At 32.0% G+C, this 22,083-nt stretch overlaps 4 protein-coding genes across 7 annotated transcripts in view; all 4 read left to right on the forward strand.

Moving 5' to 3' along the window:
• The first annotated feature begins 1,875 nt into the window (after positions 1-1,875).
• Positions 1,876-11,079, forward strand: Sod2 (superoxide dismutase 2). The gene is made up of 5 exons (XM_067281634.1): positions 1,876-2,003; positions 5,292-5,488; positions 8,811-8,924; positions 10,502-10,681; positions 10,775-11,079. Exons 1-5 carry the CDS (start codon positions 1,966-1,968, stop codon positions 10,918-10,920), a joined length of 675 nt encoding a protein of 224 aa, XP_067137735.1. The 5' UTR covers positions 1,876-1,965; the 3' UTR covers positions 10,921-11,079.
• A 2,738-nt stretch (positions 11,080-13,817) lies between these two features.
• LOC136984576 (lipopolysaccharide-induced tumor necrosis factor-alpha factor homolog) lies at positions 13,818-15,586 on the forward strand. Its single transcript, XM_067281626.1, has 4 exons — positions 13,818-14,006; positions 14,614-14,760; positions 14,846-15,002; positions 15,074-15,586. The coding sequence occupies exons 1-4, from the start codon at positions 13,913-13,915 to the stop codon at positions 15,174-15,176; spliced, it is 501 nt and encodes a 166-aa protein (XP_067137727.1). The 5' UTR covers positions 13,818-13,912; the 3' UTR covers positions 15,177-15,586.
• A 1,983-nt stretch (positions 15,587-17,569) lies between these two features.
• LOC136984578 (heat shock 70 kDa protein cognate 4-like) lies at positions 17,570-20,431 on the forward strand. Its single transcript, XM_067281633.1, has 7 exons — positions 17,570-17,779; positions 17,871-18,081; positions 18,164-18,522; positions 18,605-18,882; positions 18,979-19,264; positions 19,357-19,983; positions 20,073-20,431. The coding sequence occupies exons 2-7, from the start codon at positions 17,877-17,879 to the stop codon at positions 20,253-20,255; spliced, it is 1,938 nt and encodes a 645-aa protein (XP_067137734.1). The 5' UTR covers positions 17,570-17,779; positions 17,871-17,876; the 3' UTR covers positions 20,256-20,431.
• Positions 20,432-21,390: 959 nt separating this feature from the next.
• Positions 21,391-22,083, forward strand: part of LOC136984555 (EF-hand calcium-binding domain-containing protein 6-like) — a 43,631-nt gene continuing 42,938 nt past the window's right edge. For 3 of the 4 annotated variants that reach the window (XM_067281590.1, XM_067281592.1, XM_067281593.1), the window contains exon 1: positions 21,391-21,566. The gene's annotated coding sequence lies outside the window, so the exon portion shown is untranslated. Of the gene's footprint in view, positions 21,646-22,083 lie in introns of all 4 variants that reach the window. The other variant, XM_067281591.1, reaches the window with a different exon arrangement.

Raw genomic sequence — 22,083 nt, forward strand, 5'->3', positions numbered from 1 at the left:
AATGGAGTGCTATCCAAAATGAATGGCTTAGCAATCGAAGGGATAAATAACAAACTTAAGAACAAATTTTAGCCTGGGATTTCAATCAAGATATAGTTGATAGACAAAATGCCATTTTGGAAAAAATTTATAAATTTGATTACAATAAAAACCCTATCGCTCCCCAACGCCCATCTTACAGCAGCGTTCTTCAGTCCGGAAAAACGGGTTACGGGAATTAGAAAGTCAAAAAGTTCTACAAATGCCCTCCTGGTTTATGAAAAAATGAAAACAATAACAGCGTTCGAATTCGCAAGCTATTGCAGTAGAATATTCGGCCATCAGATATAAAAATTGACGTGGAAAAAATTAGGAAAATCGGTGGTGGAGAGTAGCTATAGCATTAGATCGTCCCGTGTTCATTTATCGTGCGTTAATAATTTTGATGGTTTGATGAAGATATGTTCAACGTCTGTGTACCTGAATTAATATAAAGTCATTGAGTTGGGATCTAGTAAAAAAGACGGCCGGATGGCCGAGCGGTCAAGGTGGCAGCCTACCGCTCTGGGGGACCCGGGATCGAATCCGAACGGGTCGAATAATTCCCAGGAATTTTTCGGGGGGTGGTCCGTTCGGATATGTCGGGCCCCGTCCCTCACCACCCGGTCGCCCCATTGTGGGCCTGGCCGAACCCATAATGGGCCTTCTAAAAGAGGCCCTCTTAGTGCCCACAGGGCGGAAAGAGTTAAAAAAAAAAAAAAAAAGAGATCTAGTAAAAAAAGAACCGGTTCGTTGAAAGGCGCAGCTTGGCCTTTGCGCCCATAAATCCCAACCAACCATCGTTGAAAAAAACAAATACGTTATTATAAAAACTTTTTATCAAAGTTTATTTTATTGTACCATCCTGCTCGCGGGATCCAGTACGTCTCACATAACGAACATCACAGGGGATCGAATAAGTAAACTGAACTGAAATGAAAAATATGTCCAGGTCCAAAGTTACGTCGTTTCAGGCCAGCGACGTAACTTTGGACTTTTGGACCTGGACATATCTTTTACTTCAGTTCAGAAAAGTAACTAAAGGAGAGCGAGGATGGGCATAGGTACACTTTCGCTCTCCTTTAGTAACGCACTGAGCTAAAGTGGTTTCTGAGGGGTTCGGGTTTGCGTCCGTTATCGGAAACCTCAGGAAGTTTACACGGGCGGTTCGACACGTCATTCATTTGCCGCCAATCGCCGTTTACATCTGATTTTTCCATGTTGGACGCGGAAAAATCATCTTACAAATTAGTTCCGACACGGATGGCCGTATGGCCGAGCGGTCACGGTGGCAGTTTACCGCTCTGGTTCGTGATCGAATCCGGACGGGTCGAAAAATCCCCAGGAATTTTTCGGGGAGAGTGGTCAGTCCGGATATGTTGGGCCCGCGTCCCTCACCACCCGGCCGCCCCATTGTGGGCTTGCTAAAAAGACGCCCTCTTAGTGCCCACAGGGCAAAGAGTTCGGGACGGCCGGATGGCCGAGCGGTAAAGGTGGCAGCCTACCGCTCTGGGGAACCCGGGATCGAATCCGAACGGGTCGAATAATCCCCAGGAATTTTTCGAGGGGTGGTCCGTTCGGATATGTCGGGCCCCGTCCCTCACCACCCGGTCGCCCCATTGTGGGCCTGGCCGAACCCATAATGGGCCTACTAAAAAAGGCCCTCTTAGTGCCTACAGGGCGGAAAGAGTTAAAAAAAAAAGGGCGGAAAGAGTTAAAAAAAAACAAAAGGGCAAAGAGTTCGAATTAATTTCATTTGTGTTAACTATTATTAATTATTATAAATAATTAAATTTTTTCACATTTAAAGAATTCCAATACATTTATAAAATTTAAAAATAAATAAATAAAAACGCAAAAGTAACAAAGTGCCATTTTGCAGACGATAACAGGGTGCCATAGATTAACACTTCAGTGTATTAGATAGGTGCAGAGTTCAATAATAAAATGTTAAGTGTGCGAAATATCACAAAATTTGCAAATCGGTAAAATTCATTCATAAAATTCCAATAATTAACGTAATTTTATTTATTGTGTCATTACTAAGAAAATGTAGAAGTTACTTTTAGATACTTTCACGTATTCGAGTACATATATCATTTAACTAAAAGTAACTTCTACCGTAATAAGTAATTAATAGCGTTAATGGACGTTGTTTTCCCGGAAATATATGTTTATAACTCAATAGCTGTGATTCTATAAATAGATATAATTGTTGAATGTCACGCTGTAAGTCAATGATTAAATTATAAGCAGATTTATATGAATTGAAAATTTAATGACTAATTAAAAGAGGAGTATTGATAAATAATAAATATTTAATCAAATTTATGAACTTTTGATGGTAAAATTGCAGCTCCGAACGAGGGGATCGTGACTTTATTGGAGCCGTGTCCCTAGGAGTAAAAAAAGTCAAAGGAACCGACAGTCTAAGCACGACCCTTCCCAAAATTGGCCTATGTGGAATTTTGGAGGCCCTCAAAAATGTGGTAGAATTTAAAAATGGAAAAATCTGGAAATATTTCACAAAACTGCAGAAAATCAACAGTTTTCTGCTTTACTATACTGTAGATGGCTAAAAGCTGGTGAAACGTACGAAATGATGCTGCACCGACTACAGGGTGCAATCGGAGATGCCCCGCACGCTCCGTTAAGGCCCGTCAAGTGTTTGTGGCCGAATTTTGGGAGTCTATATCTTGCATAGGGTTGCATGTAGATCGTTTGTTCCTTTAAGTTTTTTTACTCTTACGAGCATCCTCGTTCGGAACTGCAATTTTACCTCTGCGAGTATGGCTATTTGAATAGAATATTCTTATAGTTGTGGTAAATAATGAAATTAAATAACACAAAGAAATTTATTGGGTTTGTGCCATTCGTGTGTGTGTTTTTAACTTCCTCTGAATATACAAAGTAGCCACAAAGTTGTCTATGAAATTAGTTATTATCTTTATGTTCTCTGCTCCTTTCTGCACAAACTAATTTTTATCTACTTTCTGTATATATTCTGTGGTGACAAGCTCTCATAGTCATTAAAATACTCTCTGGTAATTGGTTTTAGGTCAACTGTTGTAATGTAGTTGAGAAATTTTCTTTTTTTGCAATGCCTCAAAGTGAATTTTTCAATATTAAGTTTTGACTTTGAGGAGGTCGTATCTATTTGTGTCTGGCCAGTCATTTACTGAATTTGTTAAAGCAGCAGTCGGCAACTGGTGGTCTGCGAGAAAATTTGGGTGGTTCGTGGAGAAATTTGGACGTTGATCAACAGAAGGTTACACAAAGTATTATGAAAGAAATACTTTGTGAAATGCTTAGTTGCTTTTTTCACTTATTGAGGGTTTTTTATTCAAATCTAAAACCAAATATGAAGCGACTGCTATCAATAAATAATGAACAATAAACAATATTGTGAATGCAATTGTCGTCCTTCATGGAAAAGTGCTAAGAATCCATAAACTTGTTTCAAACAAGCAGCAATGAACTTTAGGCTTTCATTAATTTGTTATAATTAAACATGCGAGTTTCATATTAATATAGTAAAATTGAACTTTTATGATCGTTATTCTACAGATTTTGTATTGTTTAAAAAAATTCATGATAGAGATCCATGGGATTCAAAATTGTGAGTTTAGTGGTCCGTGAGGTCAGAAAGGTTGCCGACTGCCGTGTTAAAGTATTCTCTAATAGGAAAGTAGGGACAATCTCATGCATAGGCTTTTGTGGCTTATGTACAGTATATGATGTACACTGAAGAAAAACCATCTCGGGGTCAACCTGTGCACTTTGGTATAGTATTAAAAATTAAAAATATTAAATAGTATTAAATTAAAAGTATTAAATAGTATTAAAAAGGATACAAAATTATGATTTTGTCATATCAACAATGTAAAATCATGATTAAGAAAGTAAAATAGGAAACAGTTTGGTTACTGATTTTAGTACAAGCATTCTGCAACATTACTTTATCCTTTGTATAGAACAAATTATATCAGCATGTCATATTTGATTTACAATCACCATTTAATATTCAATGCAAAAATTAGTGGTAAAATATATTTTCATTACTTATCTTATAGAAAATTATCTGAAATGCACGTTAACATCATACAAATAATCCTAAAAGAACTCATCTGACATCTTTCATTTAAATACTTAAAATGAAAGAAAATACTTTTCAAGTTCTATTCTCCCTTTATCAATTCAACAGAATGTATAAAATCAGTTTTCTGTTGAAAAATGTTTTCAGTCATTCGTCCTACATCAGTTCAGTTTTGTCAAAATTCAAATAAATGATTTTAGTTAATAAAAGCATTTCAGTTTGCCCGAGACAGTCCTGGATTTTCTGCTATTTTTAATTCTCAATAATAGTAAAATTTTAAACAAAACCATTTTATACAACTAATTTATAGGTAAATATATAAATATTTAAAAAAATATAATTTAAGTTTGACCATTTTAGACCTATTTTTTTATTTTCTCTTAAAAACTATCCCAGTTAGAGTGATAAACAATATGGTCACTCTAAGTTAGTGTCTGTATTTCTCATTTATGCAATGAGAACTGAAGTCTATAGTTGATAATATCAGTTTAAGTAAAAGATGCTAATATGTTTTTATTCAATTGATATTTTTGGCATGTACCTAGATGTCTGTCCATTCAATTTTAGTAGTATTGCTATGGGACGGCTGGATGGCCTCGGCCATCCAACCGTCCCAGTTAAGGTGTCGACCAACCAGTAGTAGGTTGACACCTTAACTGAGGTGTCGACCTACTACTGGTTGGTTGGAATTAAATTCAGGCAACTTTCAAGAAATTTTTCATAAACGGTCTATCCTCGAAATGTTGGTCTCACCATCCTTACCCATATTATAGGACCATCTGAACCCACAATGGTACCTTCCTTAGTGGCCCACAGGGTGGAGAGCAAAAACAAAAAATAACAGCATCATTCTAAATATTTACTTTTATGTCAAAAACTTTCTACTGTAAGTTGTGTCAATACTGTTGTAAGCTCTACATTTCGTAAAATATTTTTAATGGAGTATGAAAAATAGTTTTAAAATTAGCACAGAATTAATCTACAAGAAAATGTAATCTATATTTAGATTTAAGAATATTTTTTTGTCAATAATAAAATATCTTGTAACTTTGTATATATTGAATTTAGTAGTTAGTAGTAACAAATTCCAGAAAAATAAATAAATTTTATATTTGAATTGTCATGAAATGTTACGTGCTATCATTTTACATAAACAGATATCTTACTTTTTATTTAGTACCAAACTATTGGCAGCTGCTGGTAGTCAAAGTGTTTGCTTTAAACATACATTACCTGATCTTCCCTATGATTATGGAGCTCTTGAACCAATTATATCTGCCGAGATTATGCGATTACACCACCAAAAACACCATGCTGCTTATGTTAATAATTTAAATATTGCCGAAGAGAAATTAGCAGAAGCTCAAGCTAAAAGTAAGTACTGATTGAATAATAATTAGAGACAGACAAAAACTTTTAAAATCCATCATTTGATTAGTTTATAAAATACATTTCAGAGCTTAGAGTTAAGCTCTGAAAATATTCATATTGCTCAATATTATGTATTTTATGAATTATTTTTACATTTTATGCTTAAATAGAAATTTTTATTATATTTATCTATCCTTTAAATTTGTGAATTATTTATTTGTTTTCTATAGTTTGCTCTTAAACTTTGTAATGAGAAAAAAAATCCAAATACACTGATCCCATGTTTGTGAATAATTGGGACTGTGTAATCCTTTATGAATATTGAATTCTCAAACTTAGAGTTTCATTTTAATGATAAATTTGCAATTTATTCAAAGATTCTATATATTATTGTTTTAAAAAATTTTAAGAACAATGAATGGTTTTATTAAATAAATATACAGTGATACCTCGATTTTCATCGATAATCTGTTCGAAAACAATTGGCAAAATCCAAAACCGACGAAAACCGAGACAATTATTTCCATATGAATCAATATAAATCCAATTAATTCTAAACACTCCGAAATACATACCAAAAACACATTTTATAGAGAATTAATATAGTGTTAAATACTAAAAGCAATAAGAAATTAATATAAAAGACTAATTAGCATAAAGATAAAAGCATTAAGATAAAAGCAATGGAATTGTTTGGCTAGACATGCAGGGTAATGTCTTGTCTTGTAGAAGCTAGTTGAACATGAGCCTCTAGTCTATATTGCCCCGTCATAAAGTGTGACGTAATTGTCATGTAATAGTAGTTGTAAGCGTTTATGATGGTCGTATCGCTGGGAATAATGCCTTCTGGGAGGTCTGTTTAAGGGTAACTGACCCTTATTCAGGCGTTACAGACATGGAGAAAACCCGGAAAACTTCACATGGCCAGCCTGTCCTGATGATGCACGAACCCACAACCAAACTCCCAGTGTTCAGGGAATGAAACCGTTAGCCAATGGTGGGCTGTTGTGGGATAATGTTCGCGCAACAAGAAATAATGCCACACTGAGTCAGAAAACACGTGTGCTGGCCTTTGTTTTCAAAAAATTAGCAGCGAGGTCACTTGAGCACGTCAATAAAATCCGAGGCAATCGACGAAAACTGAGAAAAATTTTTCACAAAAAAAAATCGACGAAAACCAAAACCAACAATAACCAAAGTCAACGAAAACAGAGGTATTACTGTACTGTGCAACAGTTTATAGTATTGCAAAAGTCATTTTATTTAAGCTAAAAGAAAAAAAATGTAACATAACTTATGTCAGACACCATACAAATGAATGAGTGTGGTGATCTTTAGCATTTCACTTGCTTGAACATCCAGTGTGCATAGTTGCCAACTCTAGTTTGCAGTAATACATAATCTCCCATTTCCTGAAAGGTCGAAACTTCTCAAGAAAGTTGAAATTTTGGTCTATAAATTTTTGATCTTGAAAGATTGAATTCCTGAACATTGACATCCATGAACATCGAGGTATATGTATTTAAAATGTTGTTTTTTGCTGTATATAAAGTTGAATCAGTACCTATATTATATTTTGTTTTACCTTACTTAAATTGACGTTTTAAATGTCAATTTAAGTAGTCTTAAAATTGTGGGTTGCAGGAGAGATTACCTTCTGTTGGTGTGCATTTCTGCATCATTGATCTCTGATGTTGCAGTGAAATTTAAGATTAGTAGATTATTATTTTTCATTTTTAATTGAATTTCATGCATCCGTCCTTCATTAGAGATTTCGTTAATTCTTTGTAAAAGCTTACACTTTATTTTGGGAATTTGGAAAACAAAATGCCATGCCAATTTAGGATGTATGTTCACCTACAATAATAAACTTCTGTAAGGAAGAGAGAGAAAACAATATATCTGTCAATTAAAGAAAAATATCAAAAACAACCTCTGGGAAATCTACCTACCATCCATAATTTTTCTACCAGTCATCAGGTCAGTATTGATAAAAATAAAAATGTCTAAATTCAAACCTATAAGATTTTGGAAGTGGTCAGATTGAAAGTGGACCTATTTGTTCAGATGATCAAGCCTAGGTCTTATTTGTCATTAATCTCTTAAAATTTCATCAACTAGTTTTGGGGGATTTTTGGTCAGTCTCACTCTTTTGACCATCTTAGCTCCACGTCTGAAGACTAAGATCCTCCTGTTCCAGAACTCAAATATCCAGACTTTTGTTTTCAATGCAGTTCTTTAGATTTTCTTCCTAATGTAATATTATTATTCTCCTCTTTTTAATTATTACAAGTTATAGATTCGTTTTTAGACAGTATCTTTTGTAGAATTAAAAAATTTTTAATGTTAATTTTATCATTTTTTATGCTTATTTCATGTAAATAAAGTAGTTTACTTCCAAATGATTCAGAGGTGTAAATTAAATTTACACTTCTGAATCATATTCTTCTTTGCATTGGTCTCTTGTACTGAAGGGGACTGACCAGAAAGAGCCCAGCATTTCCCTTCTCTAGATGCTCTTCGGTGCATATTATCCTCATGTCTTAAATAAAGAATAAGTTAAATAAAATTAAGAGAGGTTTAAATGGGCAGCCTTACAAAAGACAAAAAACTACAAGCACCTACAAGGTTTAGTGACTAAAGACATGATTTGTAGAACAATACATTTAGGGTAAAAACATTGAAAATTATTTAATTATTTTTCTATTCTTTTGTTAATGCTTTTACAGATATGCAGATTTTAGCTTTATGAATGGTTGAAAATATCAACAACAAATAATAAACTATTTTTCAAGTAGGGAGCTCTTACTACAATTTAGCATCTGTCCAATTTCATTTAAAAGTTTCAATAGGACATTTTTCATTGCTAATTCGGTATTTAGTTTGTTCATTCTTACAGAATACAAATATTTTTCCGAGTTTTGTTTTCATTTTTAGGGAAAAGGTGAGAAAATTTAATTTAACAAATGCTAATCATGGCTAGGTCCTCAATATCAAATGGCTAGAGATTCTAATGATACTTTTTAAATTTATAATAAACTAAAGAAGTAAAATTTTCAATTTAATAATAAATTTCTTTCAATGTATTAACAGACTAAATATTTAATTTAGTAAGTTCTTATTTTATTTTTTTATCTAATAGTTCCATTAATTTCAGCAAATCAATAAGGTTAAATGGTATTCAATTAGTTCAAAATTAGTTTTATCTACTTTTAATGATATAAAAAATTAAATAGTAAATTTATTTCAAAATGGAATACTTCATTATCAGAATGTTTAATTTGATTTTCTCTCTAATTATATTGAATAAATTATTATTTTGCAGATAATATTTCAGCAGCAATTGCTTTAGAACCTGCCTTGAGATTTAATGGTGGTGGACATATCAATCATTCAATTTTTTGGAAAAATTTGTCTCCTAATGGTGGAGAACCTGAAGGTAATTCTTATATATTTTTAATGTTATCATATTGAAAAACCATTATTCACGGTTATGCTTTTAATTTAATGAAATTATTTTAAAATTATATTTGTAATCTAAAGATTATATGTTTATGCAAGTAACTTTTAGATTATATTTTCATTCTGTTTTTCTTCAAATTATTTAACAATTTATTTATATAAATTATTGAAAGGAAACAAATTATAAATAGTTGTTGACTACTTCATTGATTGATTGAACTTTATTGACAGTATCCTCCACATTATATAATGTAGTAGAATAAATTTTAAACCTTCCAGAACAACAAAAACAAGAAACTTTTTGTTTTTGTTGTTCTGGTATGTTTAAAATTTGTAATATATTTATCAGAATTATGTTACATAACTCTTCAATTGTTAAATATTATATTTAAAATTAAATATTCAATTCTTTGAATTAACATATCCTTACAATTCTTTTCAATATGTAGGAAAAGCAACTGGATAGACAAGCAAAAGCAGTAATTCCAACAACTTAGAGTTTTTGGAACAGTGTTTTCAGCCATGTTCAAAGACCTTCCTCAAGTTATTCTTAATCAAACATCAAAATATATACAAGAATATAAAAATAATACTTTTAGTCACAGAACATTAGTATAATTTAAAACTGTTAAAATGTACAAATGGTTATAAACTTTAAACATAATAGTTGAAGTAAAACAAGCAATTTTTTATTGTGACATCATTGCAAGGCTGGGCTGCAATTTTTATTTTTAATTTATTTAATTTAAAATATATGCTCTCCACCTCAAATTAGTAGGGTCTAGCCCATGTACATTATACTTTTTCCTTTAATGTGCCAGTCATCTATCTAGCTCCTTTCATGGAAAAGTTTTGAATTGAAATAATCTTGACTTCCAGTGCAAACCAGAAGTTCATATATAGTTAATTGGAGCCTCCTGCTCCTAAACTTTCCATATCTGGTCTCGACTTTCATCTATCTTTGTTCTCGAGAAAAGGAAGGACAGACTGACGACAGTGGGAATTCATAGGTCTACAATTTTTTCAAAGTGCAGCCCAATAAATAAATAAAACAAATTTAAAAATAAATTAAAAAATTAAAATTAGTTGTAACAAGGAAAGATATTTGGAGAAAAACACATTGCTAAGGGATTATAAAGTGATATCCAAGCATAAGAAATTGTTCTAATATTCTTTGTATTTTGAGATTTGGCTCTCCATGAGGATTTATATATATCTGATGTTTGTAGCTGTTCTTATCTTGTTCTGTAATTTGCAAAATATTTTATAGTGAATTTTACTTAAATATCATTATTCAAGTAATGAATAGTTAAGACCTTTAAATAAAATTAATAAATATTGTAAAGGCAACATTTTTCAGAAAATATTAGTTTAAATATTATTTTTTGTACATGTTTATAATTTCATTAAAATTCAAAATACTTTTTAAGTTGGAACATTTTAAAGAGATATTTGTTTTAAAACATATGTAAGAATATTAATTTCCTACCCTTCAAAAAATTGCTTTTAATTTATCATTTAATAATAATAATTTAAATGTATTTTAACTTTTAGGTGATCTGCTGAATGCAATTAAACAATGTTTTGGAAGTTTGGAAGAATTGAAAACACAAATGTCTGCTGCTGCGGTCGGAGTCCAAGGATCAGGCTGGGCTTGGCTAGGTTGTTGCCCAAAAACTCGTTATTTGCAAATTGCTACATGTGCTAATCAGGATCCTTTACAGGCTACAAGAGGTGAACTAAATTATTACTTAATTAAAATTTTGAATTATATATAAATTCCTTTTATTAAAAAAATATATATGTATATATGTATTTTTTTAAAAGGTTTAATTCCACTGTTTGGAATTGATGTGTGGGAGCATGCTTATTATCTTCAGTACAAAAATGTTCGTCCTGATTATGTAAAAGCAATTTGGAACATTGTCAACTGGAAAGACGTTGCACAGAGATACCAAGAAGTGAAAAAATGAAGTAGTTGGTTACTGTCATTTGTGACAATAAATGTTTAGATTAAAATTATTCATCTTTGCAAAATAGGATGCTTTGTAAAACTGATTTTGAATACACTGAATGAAAATTGTTTTGAATATATTATTGAAAATAAAGACTTTGTAGACAGTTGAATATAATTAGATTACTTTTTGAAAAGAAATAATCATTTCTGGATTTCTAGTAATTTATCAAATTATTTTAACTTGTAGAATTAAAAGTAATTTACTTCAAAATATTTTAAACAATCTTAAAACATTAAACATCCATCTAATCACAGTAAGAAACATTAATAATTGATTTAAAGTTTAACAAATTTAAAACGAAAATATCAAGGCAAGACATTTTGGCATTGCCAATGTAATCACATGATAAAGAATAAATTAAGTCTGGGTTTAAATCTCTAATAAAATGTCTAGATATTAACTATAATAGTATTTAATGATCGTCTTATAAAAGAAAAATTCATTGTTTTCAAACCAGGAAACGTCTCGTTATCGATCATGCATTAAGTTAAATATGCATTTATTAAAAAAGTTTGCTTGCCTGAAATTTAAAAATATTAAATATGTAATTATAAAAATTAAATAATCAAAAAATAATATTTAAAATACATAAATATTGCAATTTATAATAATAATAATTATTATTTTTAATAAATACATACAAAAGATTGTTTGAATAATGTAAATTTGGATTAAATTTGAACTCATTAAAAGGTAATGATTTATAATATACATTGTCATTATATGTCATTATATCTATCTATTGTATATTATATTTCTTGAAATAGTAAATTTTTCCATTATCAAAAATAAATATTAATTAAGTAACACTAACAGTTATTAAACATCTGTTTTCTAAATATTATTGATTGAAGAAAATTAGAAGAATTTGTAGCATATTAGATGTCTTCAGTGTTATTGATTGTTCTAATTTACAACAAAATTATATTTTGTATATAACATGAAGCATAATTAAGTTTTATAAACAAAAAAATCTAAAAGATTTAAAATAATAATGTCTAAACATTTGATTTTTAAGAATATAATTGCATTTGCTTATATATGTTAATTAGAAAACCCATAGTAGTCATTCAATGTGAAAATTTGTTGTAGAGTTGTCAATTATACGTTTTTGAAATTAGAATTAAGATTATGGGCACAAAATTAACTATTTAAAATACACGAATAAGTTAAAAGTAGCTTTTATAAACTTCAAAGCATTCAGGACAATTGAATTTAGCCTTTCACCAATCTTGGTTTCTGACATGAAAAAAAAAAAGGAAGTATTGTGTGCAACATAGCTTATCATCAAAATTATTCTTAGAAAAACATTGGAAAGAATGCTAAGTGAATTCCAGACTTGGGAAATTGCAATAACAAACAAAAGTTTGGTACCCATTAAGATGGGGTGGACAATTCACAGACCAACTCCAGCCCAAAAACGTGTAATTTTATCCATAGTTCATAGTGCAATTTATAAATATTACAATAAATAATATACAACTTTATAACGGATTTTTAAAAAAAATAATCATAGAAAACATGGAAATAAAAAATATTCAGCCCATATGTACAGTACCTTAAACATTTCATTTTGTTTGCCATTTTAAAAAAGTTGAGTATACCATATTAAAAAATTGTACCAGAGTTGTTTTGCATCTTGAAACGTTTAAATATCTTTGAAAATATACACTTGTTCTAAAAGTTGGAATTTCTCTCTGCAATTATCCTTAACCACCCAATTATGAAAATTGTGGGACAAAAAAAAAATTTAAATCACTTGAAAATTAGATGTAGAACTCAAAAGTTATACAGGTTTCACTGTATAAAATGAAACATTTCATTCATAAAAAAAATACCATTTAATCGTGATTTTATTAGAAGATAAAGATGAAAATTTATATTATTCAAAGAGAATCTCTCAAAACCATAAAAAATATATTAATAAAATTAATAAAACAAATGTAAAAAGATTTTTTTTCTACACGTGATTAAATTTTGGTGCTCTTGTGTAGAATCCAACCACACAGCTAGATTTAGGCTTGGCATTATTAAGTATAAAATCTAGAGATGAGCAAAATAAAGGATGGAACAGTAAATTTATATTGGGTGTTCATAGGTGGATTTATGGGGGCATGGAAACGTTGACGGAAAATTATTGAATTTTGAGCTACGATGCATACATTATTTATGTCAATAATTAATTACATGTTGGGCCTCATCCCTCACCACCGATCTGTCCCATTGTGGTCCTGACCGAACCTATAATGGGTTTGATAGACAGGCTCCCACAGAGAGGAAAGAATTGAAAAAGGTAATTGCTCCCTATCGCGCCTCCAAGAAATGGGCTCTTTGTCAGTGGCGTGTCATAGCTTGGGGCACTGGTAAATTTGAATAAGGGGTCACGTGTACAGCGTTGACTTCATGCATTTTTCTTAGGAACATTTTTTTCTTATAAAAGATTGGTTTGGGGATGCCAGGCAATTGCCCTCTTTGCTCATAGGATAACGCGCCACTGCTTGTCCGCTCGTGATTGGAATTAATCGAAACAATAAATTTTATATGACATTTGCAAAATTATTCAATATGATATTCCTAATTCATTATACTTCTACACATTCTTGAGGTTAACATATAAAATTATATTAACTAGTGATGATGATGATAAAAAATATGAAGCATAAACTATAAATACATATTAATAACTTCATATTTTCAAATATTTTTACAGGAAATTCTTGTTTTCGGTAGTAATTATTAATTAAACTATATATATTTATTGAACAATTTGTCTACATATATGTAAAATGCAGACAATAACTATTGTATAACATATAATAATGCTAATAAAAACCTTAAATACAGAACGAAAACCGAAGACGTAGGATAATGTAGTCATTTGTTTACTCGTTACATCATTAGAAATCGATTTTACAGTAGAAGTTCGTGCGATTTATTGAGAATCTCAATGAGAAAACGATTCAATATAACCATAGATATATCTAAAAATAAGGTCAAAGTGGACGAGAAAAGCGGTCAAGAAGTTTTCCAAATGGGAAAAAGTAAGAATTTTTCACCTTTAATTACAATTAACTTATGTTTAATTATATAATTATTATGTTTAATCGATAAAAAATTAATTGTTTTAAATATATTTAGTGATTTAATTAAATATAAATACATTTTCAGGATGTTATGTACCAATAATTACTATTTATGTTTAAATGCAAGTATTTGATATCATTATGTAAATATTTTAATTTCATAAATCTAAAGCCGAATTTATACATTAAATAAGTTACAAGTTAGGACCTCACTCTTCCATGCTTTAATTTAGGGCCTGACGCTCTTGAATATATTATTACTGGTGGAAAAGAATTTATACGTTGCAGCCTATCGCCACAATAAGTCTAAATGAGGCCTTGAATAAGTTACTAATGTTTTAAGTTATATTCTCATTATAAGTAAATATGTACCAAAGAAACCCTGTCAACAGGGCCCAGGCTCTCCACCTCAAATTAGTAGTGTCTTGTCTCTGTTAGCAATGGAGTCTTTCCGGTCACCTATCTAACTGCTTCCAGGGAAAATTTTTTAATGTTTATAAGTTATATCCATCGGTATAATTATGGGTAAACTATAAATTAATCATTATTTATTTATTTTTTATAGATATGGGCGATAATTTCAATGTAAATATGACTAATCCCGCCTATCCACCGCCTTATCCATCAACCATGCCACCACCCATATTTCAAGCACCCCCACCTATTCCGCCTCAAGCTGCATTTCCAAATCCTACAGAACACATAAATGATAGTAAGGATGATGCATTCATTATAAATTCTAATATTTTTAAAACTTAAGTTGCAAATTTTATAATAAAAATTATCTCTAATTTTAGAAAATACAATCATTTTAATGCAACAAAATAAACTTACTGTTGGTAAATATCCGGTCAAGTTCACTTGCCCAAATTGCAAACGAGAAGGTACCACATTTGTTCAAATGGAAAACGGAAGATTTGCGTATCTCGCAACATTTGTTACATGCCTGGTATTGTATGTAGAATTTTTTAAAATATTTTAATGGAATTTAATTTATGTAATTGAACGTAAAATTTTTCGAACAGTTTGCCTCTGTTTTTCGTTCCCCTCTGCATCGACGCGACAAAGGATACCATTCATACTTGTCCATTTTGTCACGTAATCGTCGGCGTTAAGAAACGGATTTAAAACTTCGAACTCTGTGACAACCGGATAAATTCAATATTTTTAAGATATGCACTTTAACACTTAAAAGGGACGAGAAATTCATCCACAAACAAGAATTATCTAGAGAAATTTCATAACGAGAGAGAGACGACATTAGATATTTGAATGCCGTATTTTGTCTAATATATCCAAGTAGAGTTTTTAATTATTATTTTTGATTCTTTCCTCCTGTATATACTAATAGGCTCTTAATCAAATCCGTAATAGTGGAGGCTGGGTAATGGGGGACGGACCGCCCATAAAAAAATACCTTGGGATGCTCGCGCGGATTCAATTTCGGGTTCTCCAGAGGGGTAGACTGACGCCTTCCAGTGGCCCAGTGGATAAAACTTCTGAACACTGATAATTGGTTGTGAGTTGATGGCTTCGCCAACGGGTTGACCACGTGGAGTTTTCCGGGTTTTCTTCACCTTAGTAACACCTAAATAGGAACCAGTTCCCATAAAAGGCCTCCCAGGAGGCATCCCCCTTCTGCAGATTACCCGTGTGTCGTGTTGCCGTGTACGAACAAAACCAAACATACTTGAAATTATTTGGCCCATCTGCCAAGTAATTTCAAGTAAAATTTAAGAAAAACTATTTTAATGAGCATTTTAATATTAAAAATCAAGTTTTATTTGATATATTTTCCCTATTCATCCTGTAACCTTCAGAGATTCGGTTCGAATGTGATCATGGTCAATGTGGATCGGGGCAGTGGCGTAGCGAGGAGGGCAAGGGGTGTATCATGCCCCGGGCGCCACTCGCAGAGGGGCGCCCAAATGGTCGCCAAGGCAAACTATATGTGTTTCGGGAAGGGGAAGGGGGAGGGGGCGCCATAAAGTGTCGTGCCCCGGGCGCCAGTTATGTTCGCTACGCCACTGGATCGGGGGGCCTCTTGTCTACGGTAAGGGATCCCATTTAAGAGTACAAGCTGCTCCGAGATCGATAAAACTGAGGATGATTGTTTGATCTATCGTGTAATAGTATATTCTGCATCGATAAATTCAATTCAATTGACATTTTCTCAAGTTTTAATTGAACCCATTTCGTTAAAAATTACGCAAAATATGACGTTAAATTTTCGTCGTCTTCTCTTTGGATTTACATAACGAAATTTATATTCAGAGGGAATTTAATCGATAATAAAGCACTAAAAATTCTATTAAAAAATCAATTTATTGCACCGATATTTGAACTAAAGATTTCTTTTACTAATTAATTCACGCGCTACATTTATAACAATTTACTTTTTTATTTAATAATAATTTTTGTGTAACATTATTAATTAGAGCAAAAATAAACTTGCAAACGATGTTTTGAATAGCTTTATTCTTAAAACATAAAACACTTCATAACTATAAAAATTAAATTAAAAAATTAGTTTTTTAAAAAATAAAAATAGTTACAAGTTTACTCCACAGGCGGCGGTGTCGTCATTCTTTCCGATATCCATTTCAAGTCATGCCCGTTGCTTGACGTAACATAACACAGTTTAGACTGACATAATATAACTAAAATAGAATTGGAAAATATACGGTTATTAGTAACTTTACATGGTTTTGGTGTAAAATATCCTTACACGAATTAAAAAAGCACGCTTTATAAATAGAACACAAATAAACGTTATGCAATAAAGATTGTTCATTTGCATATTGTTCGTTAGTAAAGGCGAAATTTTAGTTCAAAATGAGAAACTACACGTTTTATTTACGTAAAGCATGATCGTAAATGTAAATTCGTATACATTATGAGGTTAAGTTAAGAAAACAAGCCTAGTTTTAACAGTAAAATTTCAATCTACTCTAAAAAAAAGTCTATTTCGAAAGTTTTATGGCGGGTTAGGAGGTCAAGAATCTAGAAAAGTAACCATATTTGGATTGTGCTAACAGAATTTCTTGTTTTATTATCTAATTAATTACTAACATTAATCATCACGTTACACTGACGTCACAATTTTTGTTATATTATGACGTCAAATTGCACCCTCTTCAGATAATACACTCAAGGCTAACATGTACGTCTACAGAAAAGACTAGAAAACGCTTAAATTAATTAACCTTTCTATAAATTAAACGGATATTTCAAGACCGTTTAATTAGAAATATTTCGTCTGTTAATTTAAATTTAGAACACGGGATGTGCTGTACGTTAACCCTTAACTCATTAATTAACCAATGTAATTATCGCAGATAAATATATTTTAAAAATTTTTTTAGATTATTTTTTAAGAAGCGAAATAATTCATTTATTTTTTTTATATTTTTTTTAAACTCCGAGAAATAAATAGATAAGCCATAAATAACGTAAAAGAATATTCGAGAAGTTTCTGTGCCGATTACGTACTTCCTTTACGAAATCGAGCGTCGTCGGTTAGTTAACCAATCGGGAAGCGACACGCTCCAACGATTCCGCTCTCCTATTGGTCGATCGGAAAAATTCTCGAAGTTGCTAGAACTTCTGTCACGGTTATTTATATTAGTTCGAGAGATCCGAAGAGCAGTTTTAAAGGTGACAAAGTACCGAAGACAAGCAACAGTTTACTATTAAAGAAGCTAGTCAATCCATCGTAATCGACTTCAAAGGTAAGTTTAAGCTCGTTTTAATTAAATTAACCGAAATTATGTCCTGTTTACTCGTCGATTATAAGACTTTTATGGGTTTTTTTTTCCGTAGTAAAAAATGGCAAAAACTCCTGCAATTGGTATCGATCTGGGAACGACTTACTCCTGCGTTGGAGTATTTCAACATGGGAAGGTGGAAATCATCGCTAACGACCAAGGAAACAGAACCACTCCCAGTTACGTAGCGTTTACCGATACCGAGAGGTTAATCGGTGATGCTGCAAAGAATCAAGTAGCCATGAATCCCAGTAACACCGTCTTCGGTAAGTGATCGCATCTTTTGAATCTACACGCCGTTAACTCTGGACGAATTTGTGCTCTTAACTTTGTTTTTCTATCTTACAGATGCGAAACGCTTGATAGGAAGGCGTTTCGACGATACCTCGGTGCAAGCTGATATGAAACATTGGCCATTCGAAGTAATTAACGATGCCAGTAAACCAAAAATTAAGGTGGAATATAAGGGCGAAACGAAAACTTTCTTCCCCGAGGAAATTTCCTCTATGGTGTTGACGAAAATGAAGGAGATTGCTGAAGCTTACTTGGGAAAGACCGTCACCAATGCTGTCGTAACTGTACCCGCTTATTTTAATGATTCTCAGAGGCAAGCCACTAAGGATGCAGGCACAATTGCCGGATTGAATGTTCTCAGGATAATCAATGAACCCACTGCGGCTGCCATTGCTTATGGACTCGACAAAAAGGTATTTAAACTTTAAATGTTAAACAAATAAACTTTTTTTTTAATTTTATTTTTAAACCTAACCTTCTTCTTATCTACTTCAGGGTACTGGAGAAAGAAACGTTCTCATTTTTGACCTTGGTGGTGGCACTTTTGATGTATCCTGTTTAACAATTGAAGATGGTATTTTTGAAGTGAAATCTACAGCTGGTGACACTCACTTGGGTGGTGAAGATTTTGATAACAGAATGGTTAATCATTTCGTTCAAGAGTTCAAACGTAAGCACAAAAAAGATATCACCCAAAACAAACGAGCCTTGAGGCGATTGAGAACTGCCTGTGAAAGAGCAAAGAGAACACTTTCATCCAGCACCCAAGCAAGGTATGTAGAGATGTCTTAATCTGACTTTTTTTATTTTTAAATACAAAGTAAATAGATTGAAAAAATATTAAAAATATTAATTTTTTTCAATTTCAGCATTGAAATTGACTCCTTGTTTGAAGGCATAGACTTCTACTCGACAATCACTAGAGCTAGATTTGAAGAACTGAATGCCGACTTGTTCCGCAGTACTCTAGAACCTGTAGAAAAAGCTCTCAGGGATGCAAAGTTAGATAAAAGCCAAATACACGACATTGTTTTAGTAGGTGGTTCTACTAGAATTCCAAAAATCCAGAAATTGTTGCAGGACTTCTTCAATGGCAAAGATCTTAACAAAAGTATTAATCCAGACGAAGCTGTTGCCTATGGTGCTGCAGTTCAGGTATGAATAAATTACATAATTTTAAACTAATTCTATTCCGTTTTAAAGAAATGTAATCGTGATGCTAAGGTATTAAAATTTTAATATTCTAGGCTGCCATTTTGAATGGTGACAAATCTGAACAAGTGCAAGATTTGCTCCTGCTCGACGTCACTCCATTGTCCCTTGGAATTGAAACTGCGGGAGGTGTTATGACTGCCCTCATCAAAAGGAACACTACCATTCCCACGAGACAAACCCAAACGTTTACCACCTATTCAGACAATCAGCCTGGTGTATTAATTCAAGTATACGAAGGGGAGAGAGCAATGACAAAGGACAATAATCTTCTAGGAAAGTTCGAACTGACAGGAATCCCACCGGCACCACGTGGCGTCCCACAGATCGAAGTTACTTTCGACATCGATGCTAACGGTATAATGAACGTATCCGCAGTCGACAAGAGCACGGGCAAAGAAAACAAAATTACAATCACTAACGATAAGGGCAGACTTTCCAAGGAGGACATAGAAAGGATGGTGAAGGATGCCGAGAAATACCGTGACGAAGACGAGAAGCAAAAGAACAGGATTGCTGCCAAAAACGCACTCGAAAGTTATGCCTTCAATATTAAATCAACCGTAGAAGACGAAAAATTAAAGGATAAAATAAGCGAAGAGGATAAGAAGAAAGTTTTGGATAAAGTAGATTCTACTATCAAATGGTTGGATACAAATCAGGTAAGTCGAAAGTTCTTTTCACTTTGAACTTTTAGTTTAAATTTGTGTTTTATGTTCATTTATCTCACTAACAAAACTTCATTCTGTAGCTTGCAGAAAAGGAAGAATTCGAAGACAAGCAAAAAGAATTAGAAAGCGTATGCAATCCCATCATCACGAAGCTCTACCAAGCTGGCGGTGCTCCTCCAGGAGGATTTCCGGGTGGTGCCGCACCAGGAGCGGGTGCTTCTGCTGGCGGAGGAAGTGGACCAACTATCGAAGAAGTTGACTAAAAATTTTGTACATATTAATCGCTGTTTAAACGGAAACAACAATATATATATTTTTTGTGTAAACTTTTTCAAACGCAAAATTTTTGCAGAAGTTCTTTCGTTATTTATTTTAATCTTTAAGACGTTCGTTGTTATACACTGTTTTTATTCAAGTAATAAAATTAATTTTTTGTAAATTTTGATTTTCTGTTTTAATCACATATTCGATAAATACAACACCATATTGAACTTTAACCCGGAAGTGAATCTTTTTAAACTATTTGAGTAATAACTTCGAAAATAGTCTTAAATCCTTACTTTAAAGTCACATGTTCTTCTTCCATTTCTACTGACTACTTTGAAATTCGATACACACTTAAGTAAACAAAAGTATTTAATGTTCCATTTCTAGAATAGAACACTAAAAAATTTCTAGTAATAATTATACTAAGTTCTAAATAGATGCCGAAAATATCACTTCCCGAAGATGAAAAACAATTTCGCCAACTTAATAATAATGGTATTACATTTAGACAATACGAGGGTGGTGTGATGGATACAGAGTTTATATTTATATATTTTCAAATGTAGAAAGGAAGACTTCAATTATCGGTATCAATACGCGTTCTTCGAAGTCTACTCCAAAGATTATTCATTTATTACGGGAGTACTATACAAGATAAGGTTGCTGTGTTTTGATATTCCGCATCACAAATAGATTGATCAGTCACGCGTCTGACGGATTATTTTATTTCTAGATTTTTATCTGTCCGATTTTTCGAATGTAAATTGATTTATAATCTTTCACACCATTACGTAAAATGTATATAACCTTAATGGTTGTGACGGAAGAGGAGAAACACGCAAACTCGGCATTAACACCGTTTTAAAAAATTAGAACGTTTTATTTACTGAATTGAATTATAAAGTATTAAATAATATAAAAATCATAATTAACCAGTGTTTTAACACAAACAAATATAGCATAAATTACCCAAGATTCTGAGCATTAAATTTTTCGTTTAATGTTTAAAAAATGCAAAAAAGTTTATTGTATTGACAAAATAATTTCGCGAATTGCTAAAAATTATAATTTTTTTTTTTTTATTAAGAAGAAATATTTTACGCCATATTTTTTTTTTCGTAAGTGAACACCTGGATAAACAAACCAATAACATAATCCGTTTCAAATAAAACGGGCTACGTCATTGGTTTGTTTATCCAACACGCGTTAACTCATTTACATATAGTTGCCATAGTAACCGTTGTTTACATTCGTAACCCGCACCATTCGAAATTACATTTTAGGTCAAATATTTAGGATATTTATTTGTAAGTGTGGCCAATTTAGGACGTGTATTTGATATAATTGCATCTACTTTTGTATCTGTGATAAAATATTTTGTATTTGGTAACTTTCAATATATTTTAAACAGTTTATTTTTAATTTTTACATGTTGTAAATAAGCCTAATATTGTATTTGAATAATAGTGAGTCTGAAATCATATTCTTTGGAATTTGAATGTAAATATGGACTACATGTATTTTGAAAATGATTATTTTAAATTAATACGCTTTAAACATGAATTTAAACTCATGTTTTAAAGTGCATCAGCTGGTTAGTTATGCACTCTTGCAATGCAGGGAAGCAGATTTCAGGCAACTTTCTGCACAGGATTTGAGAAATATTCACAATATTGACTTCTGGGAAACTTTTTTCTAAATTTTATAAGTCAATATTGTGAATATTTCTCAAAACTTGTGCGAAAAGTTGCTCGAAATCCGTTTTCCTGCATTGCAAGAGTGCATTGAGAAAGACAAAGATGGAAGGATCTCATTCGAAAATGG

This window comes from Centruroides vittatus, unplaced genomic scaffold (genome assembly GCF_030686945.1).
Source record: "Centruroides vittatus isolate TY-2023 unplaced genomic scaffold, ASM3068694v2 contig_923, whole genome shotgun sequence".
Classification (NCBI taxonomy): domain Eukaryota; kingdom Metazoa; phylum Arthropoda; class Arachnida; order Scorpiones; family Buthidae; genus Centruroides; species Centruroides vittatus.